Here is a 20,502-nt window from a genome sequence, read left to right on the forward strand (position 1 = left end):
TTAACTGCACTAAATCTTTAAAAATCGCCTGTGGCAGATAGCACAATTCTAACCATTGAACTAAATTACTCGATGAGGCGGACATTATACTTCTACGAGAAAACAAAATGCATAAGCGGCTAAGTAACAAAAAATGGCTGTGGCTTAGCTAAGGTTAAGCCCAGGATGATACTAGCCTTTATTTTAGTTGTTATGCGTTGCATATTGCAATCACTCAGTTCAGCCCTTGGGCGCGGCCGGGCAGCCACCATTTAACCAAGTGACGTGACGTCACGACAGCCGGAGGAAAAGCTGGGCCCCAACTCGCGCGGTCGCGCGCGGCCGCAGCCACCACCTGACTCCCGCTCCTCCCGCTAGGGGCGCTGCGCCGGCGCGTGACGTCACGGTCACGCGCCGGCGAGCGCGTGACCGTGACAGATGGTCACCTTCCGGCGAGCGCACGAGCTGAGACCCGGTTATGTAGCTACGCGGCCGCAAGCGAGCGCACGAGTTGAGCCTCCGCTTTTGCAGCTGTTATGACGTCATATGGTAGCTACGCGGCCGCGCGCGGCGGAGCAAGGAAGAGCGTGGTTGTGCGGCTAGTATGCTTCGCATAAAAATATCACTGATTAACTTTTCAATTAATTGCTTTACAGTACATGTTACAATTTATTGTAGCCGACGAGTTCACAAGGCTGTCAGGATTGGGGGCTCAATCCCATCGTCCGTGATCCTTTGCCAAGATTGGAGTACGGCATGAATTCGGAGGTAGCTGGCCCATGCCGTCGTCCAACTTATTTACGCTGAGATCATTGATGAAGTGAAGAACTGCTTCTTATCGAGAACGAGGAAAAGGGGTTTATTTACAGAAATTAACTCAGTCTAACATGACTGCTTGAGAAAAAGAGTAACAGTCCAACATGACTGCATGAGAGAAGTGACTCAGTCTAACATGACTGCTCAAGAGAAATGTGTCCAGCATGCGCACAACCACAGTTTTTATACACTCGATCCGCCGGTCCTACGACGCGGCGACTGTTCGTTTACTCATCACCAACGCGCCGCTGCTCTGCAGAACAGTTTACGTACACAAAGGCAACCGCGCTCTGATGCCCGACGACGGCGTTGGCGGGTGCCGTTCCGGGAACTATCGTTGCCGATCGAGGGTCGCTCGTTGTTCCGTGCCACTCCGAACCGTGAGAAGCACAAAAATACGTCGTTCCCGCGGCAGCTTGTCCAGGCGTGTCAAATCAGCTCCGCGTTGGGGAACTCTGGAATCATTGTCCACACACCGAACTCATCCCGTCACAATGTCGATGGGGCTGGAGGAAGGAAGCGGGTTTTCAGCACAAAGGCCGCTTCTTCGAACGCCTCCTAGCTGCAGTGACGGAGAGGGAGCGGAATGCGCGTCTTGCACCCCTTGTCGTAATCGGGTGGCAAGGTGGCAATCTTGCTTAGCGGCTCGTCATTCTTAACAGCGCCTCCATGGCCCGAAAAATCTCGACTGTCTAGCGCTGACAACCGCTAGGCAGGTAGAGAACGGCTGCTGGTCAGGGGGGGATTGATGTCTTGGCTCGCAGCGACCACTTGTGCATTGATGTCACCGCCCCAAAACATCCAACAAGGACAGGCAACTGCAAAATGAACCCCACAACACGGCTCTGCGCCGAGATGACGTGCATTGGCTCTCACTTTAGACTCGCTAGGCTTCAAAAAAACAACAACAACATAAGTGCAGAAACAAAAAAAATGCTGCATTTCACTATGCCAATTTCTGAAGCACATTCCTGCTGACAAATTCAGCAATCATGGAGGGAATCCTGCTAAATGAGAGGGGATCTTCTTCGCTTAATAAAAGTTAACACTAGTAACCCTAAAATTTAGGCGGGACCCTCAAACGCAGAATTCAAATTAGCCTGCTCAAACCATCCGCATTGCTATGCAACTTTCCCTTCTTATATCTAACGGAGAAGTTGTACTCTTGGAGAGTGAGGCTCCATCGGAGCAAGCGGCCGTTTTTGTGTGACATTTGATTGAGCCACGTCAGAGGACAGTGGTCGGTCTCGAAGATGAACTTCGCTCCGTACAAGTAACACGACAACTTCTGGGCGGCCCAAACCAAACAAGCACATTCCTTCTCTGAAGCGCTGTAGGCTTCCTCTCTTACATTTAGTTTACGGCTGGCGTAGAGGATAGGATGCTCCTCGTTATCGTCGCCGACCTGACTAAGTACCACGCCCATACCTCTGTCGCTTGCGTCGCATTGAACTATGAATTCCTTTGTGTAGTCTGGCGCGCGAAGCACAGGGCGAGAAACCAATAGCGTTTTCAAACTTTGGAAAGCGTTCTCCTTGTCCTTATCCCAGTGTACGTTACTCGGTGCTCCCTTTCGGAGGGCATCTGTTAATGGACTTGCCAATTGCGAGTAATTCGGAATGTACCGTTGATAGTACCCCACAAGTCCCAAAAATGAACGAAGGTCCGTTTTCGTGCGCGGCTGAGAAAATTCTCCAATCGTAGTTATTTTCAGCTCAGCCGGCCGTCTCATGTCCTGACCGACAACATGGCCCAGATAAGTAACCTGCGAACAACCAAACCTACACTTTTCCGCTTTCATCGTTAAGCCGGCTTCCCTCAACCGTGAGAACACCTGTTTGAGGTGCGATACGTGTTGTTCCCAGCTGTCGGAAAAAATGGCCACATCATCAAGATAAGGTAAAGCGAACTCCTGCAAGTCCTTTAGGACAATATCCATTAACTTAGAGAAGCTAAACGGCGCGTTCTTCAGCCCGAAGCTGAGTGCGAGAGGGCGAAAAGTGCCTACAGGCGAGATGAATGCGGCATAGCGGCTGGCACTTTCTGAAAGGGGAACTTGCCAGTACCCCCGCACGAGATCTATAGTTGAAATGTATTTAGCAGCGCTAACTCTTTCAATTGGTTCCTCAATGTTGGGTATCGGGTACAGCTGATCCCTAGTGATCGCATTTAACTTCCTGTAGTCAACACACGGACGAGGGTCCTTGTTAGGGGTTTCTACGAGTATTAGCGGTGACGTGTAGTCACTCTCAGCGGGCTCAATAACTCCCAACTCTAGCATGCGCTGTATCTCTGCCTCCATAATCTCTCTCTGTCTTGGAGACACCCTGTAAGGTTTTGATCTTACTGGTTCGGCAGAGGTCAGCTCAATTTCATGCGTTATCAGTTCGGTTCTACCCGGCCGATCGCTGAATCTGTCGAGATATTCCCCTAACACCCCTTTTAGCTCATCTAGCTGCTCGGGTTTTAGAGCGTGCGAGCTTACCGAGTGTTCTACTACTTCTTCTAGGCCGATTTCAGAGTTGGAGGTCGCCCTATATTCGTCAAACTTGGTACTAGTGCCATCCGGCTCTTTGACGGTATAGTTAACGACTCCGCTCCGCTCTACATACGGCTTCATCAAATTACAGTGATATATCCTCACTTCCTTCCTGCGACCGGGCATTCTCAAAGCATAGTTAGTATCTGAAAGTTTGTGCAACACTTTAACGGGCCCGTCCCAGTGAACTTCAAGCTTGTTCTTTCTTGAAGGTTTGAGGATCATTACCTGGTCTCCGGCGTTAAACGTACGAAGCCTCGCATTCTTGTCATAATAGAATTTGGCGTTCTTTTGAGCTAGTGCCATGTTCTTTCCGACTAGTTCTTGGGTTGCGCTTAGCCGCTCCAGTAAATTTAGCACGTATTCAACCACGGTTGGACTCTCCCCTCTTTCCTCCCACATCTCTCTTAACATTCTCAGTGGAGACCGGAGTGTCCTCCCATACACTAGTTCTGCTGGTGAGAACCCTGTCGCCTCATGTGGAACCGTTCGCAAAGCAAACAAAGTTGCCGGCAGACAGTTCTCCCAGTCCTCCTTGTGCTCGTAACAGAGCGCACGCAAAACTCGCTTAAGCACCGAATGCCACCTCTCTACACTGTTTGACTGAGGGTGATAGACAGAACTGTGTATTAACTTTACCCCGCACTTTTGCAAGAATGTGGAAGTCAGTGCGCTCGTGAATACTGACCCTTGATCTGCCTGAATTTCGGCTGGAAACCCAACTCGTGCAAACACTGTCAAAAGCGCGTCTACTACTTCGGTGGAGCTGAGCTCTTTCAAAGGGATTGCTTCTGGAAACTTGGTAGCCGGACACAGCATGGTAAACAAGTACCTGTAGCCTGATTTTGTTTTTGGAAGAGGCCCTACCGTGTCTATTACCAGTCGTCTGAAAGGCTCTGTTATTAAGGGCACTACCTTCAGTGGAGCTTTCCAAGTCTCTCCTGGTTTACCAGAACGCTGGCAGGCGTCGCATGATCTTACAAAATTTTCTACATCTTTGAAACAGCCAGGCCAGTAGTATTCCATAAGCAATTTTTCCTTTGATTTGTTTATGCCTAGGTGGCCGGACCACCCATTTCCATGACAAAGACTCAAAAGGTCCTCCCTATACTTAGTAGGTATGACTAACTGATCTAAAATCCTACCCTTTCGATCTCTGTAATGCCGATACAGCAATCCTCCTCTCTCATGTATCGTTACGTTGCGCCTAGCAATGCCTTCTTTAGCTGTGTCACGTAATTTAGCTAAGCTCTCATCAATCTTTTGCTCAGCTGCCAGTGACTCTCTATCCACGCGTAAGAGTTGATCAAAGTTCTTTGAGGCCGGTGATAATAACGACCCTGTCTCGCTTGTGAGCGCGTCTGCTTGCTCTTCCTGCAGGCTAGAACTCTGACACTCTAGTGCTATGCTCTCATTGAGCTGGTCAACTGGCAGGCTCTCCTCAACTGTTCTTTTGTCCCTCGGGCATAGCTCGGATTCGGGTATTGAAGCTATCCCCTTTTCTGCTTCAGCTGGAGGAGCTTGAGCATTTTCAGCCGAAAGCGCCGCGATCTTACGAGCTTGGCCTCGGGTCAATGCCTGTACTATGCCCTCTCCCAGTTTGAGCCCTCTGTCACGCAGTAACTGATTCGAACGATTCGAAAAGATGTAGGGATACTGCAGTGACAAAAATTTGGAAACTGCAGCCTCAGTCTCTAGCTCCCCGAATGGTCCACTGATTTTGACTTTGGCCATGGGCAGACACACGCTGTGTTCTTCTACAACCTGTTTTATCCATGCTACTTCTCCGGTGAAGTCATCTACCATCACGTAAGACGGATGGACAATGTCCAGCGTGGCGGCACTGTCTCTTAGCACTCGGCATGGTTTTCCATTAACTTGCAGGTCGTGGAGATATGGACTTAAAAGTTCCATATTCTCATCTTTTTCCTCCACGTAGGAAAAAACAACGCTAGACTTCTCGCAGTTTACAGCTATATGTCCCAGTTTGTGGCATTTGTAACAGCGAATTGGTCTAACAGATTCGAATTTTCTTTTCTGTTCTTTTTGTGCGGTTTCTCCGTTAAGTTTCTCCTCGCTCTTTTCTGCGGGCTTTTCCGCCATGTCTACAGGCTCGGATCGTCTAGTTTGCGCACCCTTTTTGAACGGAAATGGTTTCCGCGGTCCATTTCGACCGTCCCAGTTTCCCTCCTCGGCGTTCAACTTTCTACGGGTTGCGTACTCTTCGGCTAATTCAGCCGCCCTTTCCACAGTGTTTACATTACCTCTGTCTTGCACCCACAGTTTCACAGCTTGGGGGATGGTTTTGTAAAACTGCTCTAGACACATGCATTCAATGATCATGTCTCTGCTGTCGTACGCTTCCGCGCTTTTAAGCCACTCGACTAGGTTGGCCTTTAAGCTATACGCAAACTCCGGATAGCCCTCGCTATCTTTCTTGCCTGTGCTCCTAAACCTTTGCCGAAAAGCTTCGGCTGAAAGGCGGTATTTCTTCAGGAGACTAGCCTTAACTTTTGCATAATCATATGCATCCTGCACACTCAATCTGGCGATTACTTCCGCCGCCTCACACGGCAACATAGACAGCAACCGCTGTGGCCATGTACTCGGGCCGAAGTTCATCTTCTCGCAAGTCCTTTCAAAATTGCTTAGGAACAAGCCTATGTCGGTCCCGACCTCAAATGGCTTTAATAGCCTGTCCATGCGGTACGATTCTGCCTCACTTGATCGACCCAGAGCGCCTTCACTTCCTTGAGGCAACTCCAAACGTTTGCTTTCAAGTTCAAGTTGCATTTTCCTTAACTGAAACTCGCGATCTTTATCGCGTTCCTCTCTCTCTCGTTTTTCTCTGTCCCGTTCTTCTCTTTCTTTTTCCCGTTTCTCTCTCTTTTTGAGAAGTTCCAATCCCATTTCAATATCTTGCTCACTGGCCTGATTGGAAATTAGCTCCAATAATTCCGATTTGAGCATTTCCTTACGTACATCTAGGCCCAGTTCCTCACCAACAATCAACACCTCGTCTCTCAGCAGTGTCCTTAACTCCATGACTGCTGCTTTACTGCCTTGATTCTGCTCTCTAAATCTAGCTAGGAAAACACAACCTAGCTAACACACAACAATCTAGCTTCCCTACTGTTCTAAACAGAACAACCACAAAATGAAGCCTAGAGAGTCAAAGCAAAAACCAAGCACTCACCGCAGATACAGCACCATGTCGCAAAGTCCATCTCACCGCTGTCAGCCAGTTGTCAGGATTGGGGGCTCAATCCCATAGTCCGTGGTCCTTTGCCAAGATTGGAGTACGGCATGAATTCGGAGGTAGCTGGCCCATGCCGTCGTCCAACTTATTTACGCTGAGATCGTTGATGAAGTGAAGAACTGCTTCTTATCGAGAACGAGGAAAAGGGGTTTATTTACAGAAATTAACTCAGTCTAACATGACTGCTTGAGAAAAAGAGTAACAGTCCAACATGACTGCATGAGAGAAGTGACTCAGTCTAACATGACTGCTCAAGAGAAGTGTGTCCAGCATGCGCACAACCACAGTTTTTATACACTCGATCCGCCGGTCCTACGACGCGGCGACTGGTCGTTTACTCATCACCAACGCGCCGCTGCTCTGCAGAACAGTTTACGTACACAAAGGCAACCGCGCTCTGATGCCCGACGACGGCGTTGGCGGGTGCCGTTCCGGGAACTATCGTTGCCGATCGAGGGTCGCTCGTTGTTCCGTGCCACTCCGAACCGTGAGAAGCACAAAAATACGTCGTTCCCGCGGCAGCTTGTCCAGGCGTGTCAAATCAGCTCCGCGTTGGGGAACTCTGGAATCATTGTCCACACACCGAACTGGTCCCGTCACAATGTCGATGGGGCTGGAGGAAGGAAGCGGGTTTTCAGCACAAAGGCCGCTTCTTCGAACGCCTCCTAGCTGCAGTGACGGAGAGGGAGCGGAATGCGCGTCTTGCACCCCTTGTCGTAATCGGGTGGCAAGGTGGCAATCTTGCTTAGCGGCTCGTCATTCTTAACAAGGCATATCCAATTGGAATGAATTCTCAGTGACACAAGTTTCGACATATTAATTTTCAAACTGTGTGACGAATTACATGGGTGGAACACCCCTTGTGCTTCATTGCATAAACGAGCGTTTTCCTTAAAAAGTAAGTGGGACAACAGTGCATTTTTACCGTGAGCTTGATAATGCATATCTCGAAACCAGTGCCATCCTCCGTATTCGTTCCAAGTTAATTAAATTCATTTTAAGTATAATTAAAGCTCAAGTTATTCAAACCACTGGCATTTTAAATGCTGTACACAAACACAGTACTGGCTTCGTCGCAACTGTGATTTTTTGCTGAAAGCGGAATTTCCTTTCTTCAGTGCAACAAAGTCTTGGCGCACACAAAAATTATAGCAGACAATTTGAGGGCATCCCACGGTGTAAGATAACACTGTGAGCCATACCTTCAAGCATCACTGCTCCTGCGCGTGATTGCTTCGATGCACGGCCACGCTGGCTGCACTGGCCCTTCACGAACAGTGTTGCCATATTTTCTTGAGAGGTGTCGCTAAGCGGAGTGGTAATGGTCGATAAATTTCTGCTAAATATTGCCTCAGTGTCACTAAAATTGCCGCTAAAACTGTCGAGTGACTTTTAATTAACGTAGGCGTTTTGGAACACTGTAACATAAAAAATGAAAAAAAGTTTATATATGCCTTGCATACTCACTAGCTACAATTTAATGGAAAACAGTTGCCTGGCACAGACTGAACATCTGCCTAGCAGAGCGGATGTGATGTCACTCCCTCCGCTCTCGCTTCTCCTCTCCTGGCGCTCACCTGCTCGCTCGCAACAGCTGCACGCGCTCGTTGCATGCTCTGACATCAGCATCGGAGAGGGCACGTAAGGTGCACTTCGTGCGTCCCTCACTAGGGGGCTACGCCCTGCCAGGTGGCGCATGCTGCGCTTCCTCTTCACCCTCCCTCGCTCCTTGCCCACATATCGTGCCAGGGGAATGACGTTCGCTTGCTTAACCTAAACAACACCAACACGGAGCTGTGAGTGCCGCTAAGAGACACATAAGTCAAAGATTAGGGTCGCCTACCATTTTTTGACCAGTTGCCTTAATCCAAAAAGTTCACGTACTATGTGACGCCTGCAGTAGATAGGATGTTCCACATCCGCTGCCGAGGCCATGATTAGTGGGGCTGGCTAATACTCTCATGGTTACTTCTAGTAGACATAAATAAATTGAATTTTAATTGAATTCTGAGGTATAATGTGCCAAAACCATGATTTGATTATGATGTATGCTGTAGTGGCGGATTCCGGATTAATTTTGACCACCATGGAATCTTTAACGTGTCCCCAGTGCACGGGACACAGGCGTTCTTGCATTTCGCTGCCGTCGAAATGCGACCACCGCGGCCAGGATTTGATCACGCGACCTTGTGCTTAGCAGCGCAACACCATATCCACTGCCACCGCTGCGGTTGACAGACATCTAGTACACTATACTATAAATACTCCAGAAAGTGGATGGGAAAATGGCGCCGCGGTAGCTCAATTGGTAAGAGCATCGCACGTGTGATGCGAAGACGTGGGCTTGTATCCCACCTGTGGCCAGTTATTTAATTTAATGAACAACTACAAATAATTTCCCCTGTGCAGTCCATCGTGTCATTGTTTGTTGGCTTCTTGTAGCCGGGCTGTAATACCTCAGTATAATAGGAAATAGACATCTGTTAGCCTCTAGTTACTCGGCATTTTTCAGTGGCAGCATCTGTAAGCAAAGATGTGGGCTGATCCCGGCGGCAGTGCAGGGCCACGAGCAGTGGCTGCATAAGGCAGAGGCTTCAAGCAGTCAGCAAAGTGAAGCGAACCGTGCATGCAGTCTTTGGAATCCCGGATACAACATACTGAAGAGCATACATTTCAATAAAGAACCAGCGCAAAGCAGTCATCCAAACCACACAATTGATAATAAAGCGCTCCTGATAACAATGCGAAGCACGTTGCGCCCCCCGCATACATTTCCCAGTAAAGATTACTGCTGCGCAAGCTGCTGTGCCGGTGGCAGCTTCCGACGTGGGGAGTGACGTTCCTAGCATTCCGTATATAAAAGGGCAAGCCTAGCAACTGATTTCATTGTTGTTGCTGCTTCACTATGGGAGGTGGCGTGCTGTAAAAATTACCAATATTCCCAATACTACCATTACTCTAAATTATATTTACTACCTTTAGTCTAAAGGAATAAATTAAGAATTGCATACCCCCCTCAGCAGTCGTAGTGGTGATTTTCAACAGCTTCGCTGACATCCACTTTCGCAGGGCCGGGATAGCGAGTCATATGTAATTCATATTTACGTCATTTATGTGTCATATTGCCCATACACCCTCTGCAGCACGCACAAGAAGTTTCAGGTACCCCGCTGTGACTGCGCCTCTGATACAGCCAACTCGATTATTTTCAGGCTACCTGCAGCTACCTGTGATTTCTTTGCAAGTCCACAAAGAAAAAGCAGCCTAATGACATTACTACCGAGTTTAATGAGTGTAAGACGATCTCCAACTCTGAAATCAGTCTGGAAGAAGTAGAGCACTCGTAAGCACGAACACTCTTGAACCCGAGCAGCTAGATGAGCTAAAGGGGCTGCTAGGGGAATATCTCGATAGATTCAGCAGTCGGCCAAGTAGATCCGAACTAATAACGCATGAAATAGAGCTGACCTCGACCGTATTTCATCAGTTTCCTTTCTTCCCGTTAATTGTGTTAACAGCGTTAAATTTGTGAACGAGATTAGAATTACAAATGTTTACACACTCTCTCCTACTACGTGTGTGTGTGTCTGCGTTTTTGCGTGAACGAGAAGAGCGGAAACCGAGGCACCCAAGTGTTAGTGATATCATATCGTGTCATTGTTTCTTGGCTTATGTATGACGATATATACATAAATCCCACATGCTCTTTTTTTCTATTTCTAAAAAATGGGTGTGCCACTTATAGTGAAGCCCTAAAGTTTTCCATAAAGCACTACTCTCAAGCAGAAAAGGACTCTGCCTCAAGTTAACAATAAAAAAGTTAATGAAATTTTTTTTGTGAATTAGTCTTTTCAGGGTAACTTTATCCACCACGGTGGATTAGCGGCTATGGTGTTGCACTGCTTAGCACAAAGTCGCAGGATCAAATTTCGGCAGCATTTCGATGGGGGCGAAATGCAAAAACGACCGTGTCCTTTGCATTCGGGGCTAGGGTAAAGATCCCCTGGTGGACAAAATTAATCTGGAGTTCCCCCACTACGGCGTACATCGTATAATCAAATCGTGGTTTTGACACGTAAAACCCTACAATTCATTCATTCATTTCAGGGCAACTTTAGCAGCGGCAAAGTATTTCCGCCTCGCAATAAATCTTGTATGCAAAGATGACAGGTGTCTTACGGTCATAGCTTTCTTAATAAAAAAATCTGTATTGTCTAAAATTCTGTGCGTTGTGCTCCGGCGGCAACTGCGTATTTCGCGACCTAGCGCAAGGGGAACTGACGACCATGGCTCAATCTCGCGCGCGAAAGGGAGGAAAGCGGGGAGGCAGCGCAGGAGGGAAGGAGGGAGGGACGGCTTCTACTCCAACTGCCTAATTTGCTCAGTTGCGCGCGGCGTATCTTGAAAGCGATCTACAGACATATCATGCCTTTGTGCGTGCTATGTACTTGCTTTCGTCAGCATTTTGACAGCGAAGGTGTCCGTGATCACATCGAGTGTGATGTGTTCATGTTTGCTTGTGCTGCTTGTTCATTCAGTTAGTAACGGCCGATAAAATGTAATACGGTCAATAATACTACTGATGAAACTACAGTCCTTACTTCATATAGCTGTCTACTAATTTGCTATCGTACTTGATTGCTGTCTCCTTTCGGGCGAAACTGCGAATTTCTTATACATTAATTTCGTGATATAGCGATTACCGAGACGAAGTTACAATGCGGGCGAGAGCTTGCATGATCAAGGAATATGCGGATAACGCAGGTTTCCGAGAGCAGTGGTTACGTCGCGTCGCGGCGATGTCCTCTCCGCTCACGCGACATCTGGTGTGGCAGCAGGTGTGTCCTTTTGCCTGCTCTGCTCCGTCGAGGAGCGCAAATGACGTGGCGTTGCGGCGAATCGGAATTTAGGTGCCGTTTTGCTGCTACAGACGCCTACTTTTTCGCTCAGTGGACCATTTGATGCTTTCGCATCAATAATGTTGGTCTTGGAGATTGTGAGTTCAGCGCGCATACACACGCGCGCACGCATGGTCACCCTGCAATGAAGTTTGCCTGTACATGTCGCGCCACCTAGCAGCGGCGGTGAGCACCCGCGGGTAGGCCCTCACCGTCATTTCACCACTGTCCGTGGTGCGCTCAGGCCCGACTGAAAGCCTGCTTTTTCAATTTTCCAATGGATTCATCACGGCCTCTTGGCAGCTCCTTCGTGAGAAGTGTGAACAAAAAGAACAAGCGCAGATACTTCTGCGTTAAGAATTGTCACAACCGCGAAGGGGATGTCGATATCAAATTGTACCGTTTCCCTTCAAAACCATGGGAAGCAACCCGGCGGCTGAAGTGGATCGTCACGGTTCGTGTCGGTCTTGAGAATTTCTGTTAAACAAACTAAGACGTAAATGCAAAAACAAGAAAAAAATTTAAAAACAACCAGCAACGGCATCCGTAAAAACACACAGTAAAGCGTCAACTGCATAAAAATGCGTGAACTGATTCCCGCTCTTGTAAATTAGTTTGGGTAGTTGTTTAGATCGTCCAAAATACTCCAAAACAAACACGCAGTGGTTGTTACGTGTGAAATCTAGCTTCGTAAGCGCTCCGTGCTGGAGCTTTGTAGGCGCTGTGTTTCTTCTTGCGCCAAGATCCAGATGCGAATAGAAAAACAGAACTAAGGTTGGAGTACACTGCAGCACACATCGAGTATTCGAAAATTAGTACTTCTCTCGCACATGCTAGCGCATATTTGTTCAGTCTTCACATTGTTTAGTCTCAGCTGATTGCTCTCTATGATGCTTCAGCGGTAATGCCCTCTCACATTCGAGTCCGAACGACAATACCAGAATATGCTCGAGGCACTTTGTCAATGGAGAAAAAAGCACTTACTTGCCAATTTGCCGAAACCTCTACAATTGTGAGGTGCAAGGCACACTCCAAGTAATGAAGCGACAAATGACAGTTCAAAGACACCCACGGCCGTATTTGCTCACTTAAGTGGCATAAAATGATTATTTGTTAACTTTGAGTTCGACGTCGTAAGCATGCTTGCTATGTTGTGACAAATACTTCGCGACCTGCAATGGTTGCTTAGTGGCTATGGTGTGGGGCTGCTAAGCACGAGGTCGCGGGATTAAATCCCGGCCATGGTGGCCGAATTTCGATGGGGTCGAAATGCCAAAACATCTGTGTAATTAGATTTAGGTCCACGTTAAAGAACCCCGGGTGGTCCAAATTATTCCGGAGTCCCCCACCACGGCGTGCCTCCTAATCACACCGTGGTTTTGGCACCTAAAACACCATAATTTAATTTAGGCACCTCGCTGTGATGTCTGTGATGTTTACTTCTTTGACACGATATATGTGGTTGTAGTCTTAAATCTTATGTCCTTTCTGAAGCGTCGCTGGTCCAAAATGGGCCTCGATGTTTTCGATTGCCTTAAAACCGCAATTTAGAACGTTCGACAGGTTTCAAACGAGCACCGCAAAAGCATACCTCCGTAGCAGTAGCCGCCTCGGTGTTTCATGCAACTGAAACGGTGGTGCTGACAGCTGAGCCGATCGCTGCGCCGCCTGACCATTGCAGGGAGCCCATACATCCGCACACATACATCCAAGTACACACAAAGAAAATTGGATGGATATTGCATAAGCGCTCATGACATTCTAAAATATTGACGTTCTCAAGCATGTCCCCTGGGGCTTCAGTGCATGAGAGGCAGAGGCGGGAACACCTAGCAGAATTAACGCGTTAACTAGCAAACTTCATGAACGTGTAAGAAGCGTGCTTCTTGTGAGAAAGATATAACAGAACCGCCGGGGAGATGTTCCAACGAAGCGAACGGCCCGGAAATATCACAGCGGTCGCGCACAAAGCATCGGTCAGCATTCATTTGCCAGTGCGAGAATTCATGCCACAGATATACATGTTCACTAACCGTTCATGAGCTATCTGTACTTTGTTTTCCTTTATGCACCATAATGATTTTACTGTATTGTATTGTATTGTATTGTGTAGTATCATGCACTCAACATGTTGATATTATTACGCGAGCTAACGATCGAGGGTAAACACTGAAGACTATTTACAACGTATATTTACAAAAACAACTGCAGCGCTGGGCAGTTCAGCCGACAGCTCGAGACCCAGGAGCAGCTTGTCTTCTTGGTCAGGGCGCCCGCATGCATCCTCAATAGAAACATGCAAAGTGCATGCAGCAATATTTTAGAATGCCACACTTCTTCCGCTATCCCAGCAGCAGATTAACATCTCAGATCAGAATGCAGTAAATGTAAAGAGGGGAAAAAATAAAGAAGGAAATGCCAAGGCTTGTGTCGCACATTAAATTTAGTTCTTGCATAAGCGGAAGGAAAGTTAGTTTGGAAGAGCTAAAGAATATAAAAATCACACGCAGCGCAGTCGCGAAAATGCACGATAAGCGCGCTGCTGCTCCTTGTTCTAATACAGCAGTTGTTGCAGCGTTGACTTTGAAAGGAAATTACTAGCACAGGGGCACACCGTATAGGGGAGGGCTCGGGATTTTCACCACCTGGGGTTCTTTTCCGTGAACCCGAGTTCAATACACGAGCACGTTTGCATTCCAGCCTATGTGGCGGGGCTCGAATTCGCTAACTTCTTGACAGCAGAACGCTGTAGCTTTTGTGTCACAGGGTTTGTTCGGGGAACTAACAGATGTACCAATCTTAGGATTGTTATTTTTATGCCAATCAGTATTTATGAACATTTGCTGACCTTTTGTTTGTCATCAGGGCTCCATTTGTTCATTCATTCCAATTTTTTCTTTTTCTTTTTTTTTATCTTCATGTCAATTCAAACACCTCATCTGAAGTAACAAGCTCTGCATATAGCAGGGCTCACACAAGCATTAGCATTCATTACGCTACATCTCTTTCTCAATCTGAGTAAGTCCATTTTTCGGTGTAAGTCCTGTCAGTGCTAGGTTTCTGAACCATTAATTGACTGTTATTTTCGCTTCTTTTTAAGGTAACAGCGCTTCTTTATCATCGGCATCCATCCATTTTTGGGTCTCCTCTTGCTGTCAATGTTTTTGAAAAGATGACTTCACTGCATTATGACATATTGTGCGGTAAAGCTTGCATGCTGCAAGTTTTGGCACTGTTGCGGCATTAGTAAAGACCATTGATGGCTTCGCTCACGCTCAACCACGATGCAGCTCTTTATAGAGCAGTCGATGAAGGTAATTATATGGGCTTGTTGGTTGGTTATCTTCTAACTGTTGTAGCGCAGGCACAATGACACCGGCATAGAAGCTTGCACACGAGATAACACACAGCGCTAACTTCCAGCAAAAGATTGAATCTGTTGTTTAGAAATAGCTCTGTGTGTCGTTGTGCCAATGCTACAACAAATTAAACGAATATCAGCTAAAAACTCTCTTCACTACCTGTGCAATGTGTTATCCACCTCTGAAATAGCCTGCTGTCTCGACTGCCAGTTCGGCATACTACCAAATTCAAGAAAAGCATATTCTTTTTTTTTCTTCACATTTCTTTTTCTCCTTTGTTTATCATCTTTATATCTGTCATTGGCACTGCAACCAGGTGAGGCTAGAAACCCAAGATAATTATGGTTTTGTATACTTACGCGGTGCTGGGCTTTCTGATACTCGTTAAATTTTGAAACCCTGTGCCAAGGCTCTGTAGGTGATAAAGCACGCTGCTACCCCCCCCCCCCCCAAAAAAATGGAGCCTATAATTTTACAGCAAGAACTGCTAGAGCTTTTGAAAGTACTGCCGTCGACGTCCAAAGTAGTTTGGACCTATGGTCCCTTGTTTATTTATGCATTCCATTGTGCATGTGAGAAAATGAGGCAACAGATACCCATTCTGAGATATTGGTAAAGAATCAAGTTGGTAATTAGAATTTAGTTAGTAAGCGAATGTTTACAAGTTTATACGGCCAATAGAACTATTATCCTTAGTTCGTATAGCTGTCTACGAATTTGCTATCGGAACCAATGCTTTGCCTTTCGGGCGAAACTGCGAAATCTTCTTGTCATTCCTCCGTTGCTTCCACCAATGTTGATAAATAAGTCGACAACATGGGCGAATATTCAGTATGTGTCACAGTGTTAAGACAAAACAAGGAATGTGGCATAGTGCCTCACAATAGTATGGAGCAAGAGTTGCGCAAAGGTCCGCCATATTGGACTCTAAAGTTATGATGTAGGAAAGATGCTCCCCACATGCGTAGGAGTGGCACTCATGCTGGTGGAGCTGGCAGAAGTGAATTGTTTAGAGTATTGTTGGAAAAAACGCAGGGCAGAGATTGATAGGACCAGATCCATTACAGGCATAGGTACCAGTACAGGGTAGATATAGAAGTTTCCAGGAAGGGAAAGAAGATTAAGGATTTTAGCAGTGTGGTTTACTGGGCCGTTTTGTGCATGGTGACAGCATAGGCGATTCCAGCAAGTACAGACGCGAGCACAAGTAAAAGGAATGGACAGGACAACACTGGTGTCCTGTCCACCAGCATTGTCCTGTCCATCTACCAGCGTTGTACTCTCTGTTCACTTTACTTGTGCTCGCGTCTGTACTTTCTGGAACCCCCTATGCTGTCAAGATTAAGGAGACCGATGTAGGCGAAGTGCTAGACTGAAAAGCATGTATAGCATACCTGATTAGCTTAAGTAGCTGCTAGGTGAATGTTTGTCACCGTCCCATTTCAAAGCGAATGCCACTAAATCATCATCATCTTAAGTTTTCTTTGGCTCTTTCGCCCAGTTTTGTGGTCAGGCCTGTAGTGGGACTTTCTCTGCTGAGGGCATGTGCTCCCACGGGCAACTGAGTTGCGTGGCGCGTTCATCACTGGACACCTATATAGCTCTCTAAGGCGCACATGCTGTCCCACAAGAGCTTTGTGGCATCTAAAGGTTTAGATACTGTGTTGGGGTTCTCCTGGATTTAAGTTCTCTGGCCACTGTCTAGACAGGCATTTGTGGGACGTGTTTGTCATTGACGTATGCTGCGTGACTCTTGTTGAGGTGCACTGTTTCATCTAGCTGGCTCACCACAGCTTCGCTTAGGCCAACTCTTACTATGCATATGGTAACTGTATAATTTGAAAGAGAATGGTTGGAGGAGTTTCTGGGCCTCTGTAGAGTAAATACGCAGCCATTATTTCATGCCATCGGTGTCACACTGTCGTCATACTGCCGCCATCGCCATCTTGCTGGCATCGTCACCATCGTCATCATTCCTTAGTGATAATATTCATAAGCATGGTAAACTATGATATCCAGAAGCAGAGCTGTTTGAACCAGGTTTACTAACGGCATCCTCGATAAATCGCATCAGTGCGCACCAGGGCACCATTTTATTCAATCATTGCACCTCAGGGCACCCTGGTGCGATTTGCTGAGGATGCCACATAGATTTCAGTGCAATTTCGGGAACCTTGGGAGGTTCTGAGCCCCCAGCATGGCATCCCTCCTAGTCAAACTTTTGCTTTGGGATTTCATGTACCATACATTTTTATCTTCAGCACTTATTTGGTGTAACTCTGCAAGTTGGTCATATGCCCAGCAAATAAAATGATTGAGGGTGAGGGAAAAGAAAAGATTATCTAAAGAATATGGCTGACAGATCACAATAATTAATATGCTACATGCACGAAAAGAATCCCATGATGAGTAGTAGTAATACATGTTTCTTTGAAAGGCAGTGCTTCTTCATTTATATAAATTTTGAATGCATGCAGAGAACCAGGAGGAAGGCGTGGTCCTGTCAGTTCCCAGCATAGTCATTCTTGACAGTGGCTTCTGGCTCAACTGTAGCTCACCTGGAGCACATTCCATACACTGGTTGAAGGATGGCCAAGAATTCTACGAGTATTCCTCCACAGGCAGCGGCAGCCCAAAAATTGACAACAGCGTTCCAGGCATCCGTGTCAATGTGAGTTGCCTCACATCAAATCCGTGTGGATGCAACATCACATTATTAAAGTTTACATTGAGAGTGGCTGACTATGCACTACTTCTCGAAATTTAGTGAAGCACCTGCACAGTCAATTCTTTGTTTGTGGAATTCATGAAAATGCTGGGATACAGATGCACTCACCGAAAGGATAAAGGCTTCCTTATTCCTTTGCTTTATACATTGACTCTGCTGTGCACCTGCGTATGCTGTAAAAGAAGCTTTCCTAAATCTTTTCACAGGAGGATGTTTCATACAGAGGCCATGTCTACCTAAGCCGTTCTGAACTTGCCACTGAAGGTACCTACACCTGCAAGGTGAAACTGCCAAGTTATCGTACCAAGGTCTCTGAAAAGAAGCTCCAAATATATGGTGAGTTACTTTGACAAAGTAGCCACCCACGTATGTCGCTGGCTTGATTGCTGGAATGTGTACATGAATTACTTATTGTTATAACTACTGTCAAAACTTTGTGCAGCAAGGACAAAAGGAAAACAGGCACTTGGGAAGAAAAAGTAACTGGAAGAATTGTGCACCATTATACAATACAGTTCTCTTTTTCTTTAAGCTCTCCCAAGTAAAGACCCAGAAATTGAGAATCTCCAAATGGCCTACAAGATTGGAGATGCCATCAATGTTACCTGTTCTAATGGGCCATCAAAGCCTGCTCCCATTCTCATGTGGTACGTCAATGGCGGTCGGGTAAGTCTGACACAACACCACAATTTTAGCACGCTGCAGCTGTGCCAGAGACTAAGTAAGAGTACTCTAGTCATTCATGTTGCTGTTGGATGATGTTATTTGAGGCAACATTCTGGCATGTCCGAACCTTTAAAATTTGAAAATATTACTGCTTGAGTTTCAACCACTCAAGCTCAAAAGTTACACAATTATGCAGCAGCAACTACACAGTTCTTGGCAGGAACTTGGGCAGCAATAGCCTTCATGTATAATAACACCAGCACCACTATAAAAAGAACTATTGCCGAGAGCATAGATTCTGTTATCCACACAATACAAAGTTAGTAATTATTTACAGTCAAAGGTGCATTCAGTCACAGGAATGAAGAAGGAAGGAAAAAAAAATGAAAATTTGTTGTTTCTTGCAAGTTTCTTGAGAGGCCGGCTCTTATGTTTTCTGGCATCACACAGATGTAGCCTACTGTGTGTAAACATTTTGTTATTTCCAGAGAAGCTGCAGATATATTTCAACCAGTCTGTTTTTCGCTCCAGGTGGATGAAAATGTGACAGACCGAGCCGAAATTCCAACAGGAAAAGGCACCTTTTATGCAGTGGCCAGACTTGAACTGCCAGCAGAGCCTACTCTCACAAATAACAGGTCACTCACACTGAAGTGCGAAGCGTACATTGGTGATGAGTATTCCAGCAGTGCAGAACGGCTAATCGACATTCTCCACCCACAAGCATGGGCAGGCCTTTATGGTAGGTCTTCTATTGAAGCCAGATGATCTGCTCTTTCTGAACTGGAAGGCACAGGCATAGGCATGCATGCACACATGGGGCAAGACGATCTATGGACTCCTCTAAGCCAGCTGAAGGAGACACAAGTTCCCCTCACAGCATCTCCTGTATAGCTCACAGTTGACTTTGAAAAACAAATAATTTGGAAATGGCATGTGTACTAGTAATGTTAGGGGCATCAAATAATAAAATCAGGCTTTCTATCCTTGTATTTCTAATTAAATAATTTTTAATGGCAACATTTGAGATAGTTGGCAACTTTACAGGTAGAGGAAGGCTGTTGCCTAGGGTCTCCTCTCCAGTGAATGTCCATGTGCAAATTTATCCACACACACAAAAGTTTCATCTCTGAAGCTGAATTTTTGCTACAGTTAAATTTGAAAACAGATGCACATGGAGATTGTGCAAATTTCTTCAGCACCTGCCACTGAAAGCTCTTACTCCCTCATTGTATTTGCAACTTGAGGTCCCACAACTAACTATCCACTTTTAAGATCCAAGTCTGAAAACATGCTTAATGCTAGTATTAGCCATGAGGACTGATTTTGTCAGTCTTCATGGCTTGTGTTCTTTCTTTTATATTTCCTTTTCTTTGTTTATCTATGTCTGTTGCACCATCAATCGGTGTGATTCTGTCAAGCAGCTATTTAACATTTGCATCACAGAAGCATTTACTGACTTTGTAAATTCTAGATTTGCATTTGTGTTTCTCCACTACATTCTTGTATCCAGTGTACCTGTTGATATGTCAGGCTGCTTCCATCAAGCTCTAATTTTATTATTAGTTCAGAAATACAGCCTTATGCCTTTAATTTTGGCAGCACGCATATATTTACATTCTCTCACAAACTTTCAGTGTCATCAGTGTGCTTGTATGAACTGGAAGTTATGTTGTCACACGAGCCACGAAAATGTTTAATGATGAGCATAGCCAACTGATAGTGCAACATTGATCACTATGCACAGGACACTTTCTGTACCAAGAAAAACTCTTTGGAGGCATCCTCAGAGCTGTGCAAACATCTGCTAATCATATGGGGCACTTTATTTCTCCCAGGTTCTGGAAGCTGGCGACATGGCCCCATTTGGATCATTACTGTCTTTACCACTGCTCTTGCAGCGCTCTGCTGTAGTCTTTGAGTGTGGGATAATCTTATTTCTGCCTTGTATTATAAGTGTACATAATTGTCAGAACAAATATTTGTTTCTTGTTGAAGTAATAAAGTTAACTCGAAGAGTATACACCTTTCAGACTATTTGTATGAAGTTGAAAGAAATGTTCCTTGGACTGTTGCAAATGCATGAAAGTTTGTGCTGCTGTTTTCCCTATGGTTGCCAAGATGGGCTAATAACAGCCCATTGTTCATAATGATAAAACAAATTGAGATGCTCTTGAAAATGTATGTACTTATTTGTACCACTGCTACAAGCTTTAACATAAGTATCTCAGCTATGACCCACATGTGACAAGAAG

At 46.0% G+C, this 20,502-nt stretch overlaps 1 protein-coding gene across 1 annotated transcript in view; it reads left to right on the forward strand.

Moving 5' to 3' along the window:
* The window catches only part of LOC139054355 (uncharacterized), an 88,555-nt gene extending 68,287 nt beyond the window's left edge, over positions 1 to 20,268 (forward strand). Inside the window, exons 6-10 of the mRNA XM_070531232.1 lie at positions 17,331 to 17,524; positions 17,788 to 17,917; positions 18,114 to 18,247; positions 18,779 to 18,989; positions 20,086 to 20,268. Coding sequence (XP_070387333.1) covers positions 17,331 to 17,524; positions 17,788 to 17,917; positions 18,114 to 18,247; positions 18,779 to 18,989; positions 20,086 to 20,168 — 752 coding nt within the window. The 3' untranslated portion in view covers positions 20,169 to 20,268. The remainder of the gene's footprint in view (positions 1 to 17,330; positions 17,525 to 17,787; positions 17,918 to 18,113; positions 18,248 to 18,778; positions 18,990 to 20,085) is intronic.
* The last annotated feature ends 234 nt before the right edge of the window (positions 20,269 to 20,502 follow it).

Source organism: Dermacentor albipictus, chromosome 1, assembly GCF_038994185.2.
Source record: "Dermacentor albipictus isolate Rhodes 1998 colony chromosome 1, USDA_Dalb.pri_finalv2, whole genome shotgun sequence".
Classification (NCBI taxonomy): domain Eukaryota; kingdom Metazoa; phylum Arthropoda; class Arachnida; order Ixodida; family Ixodidae; genus Dermacentor; species Dermacentor albipictus.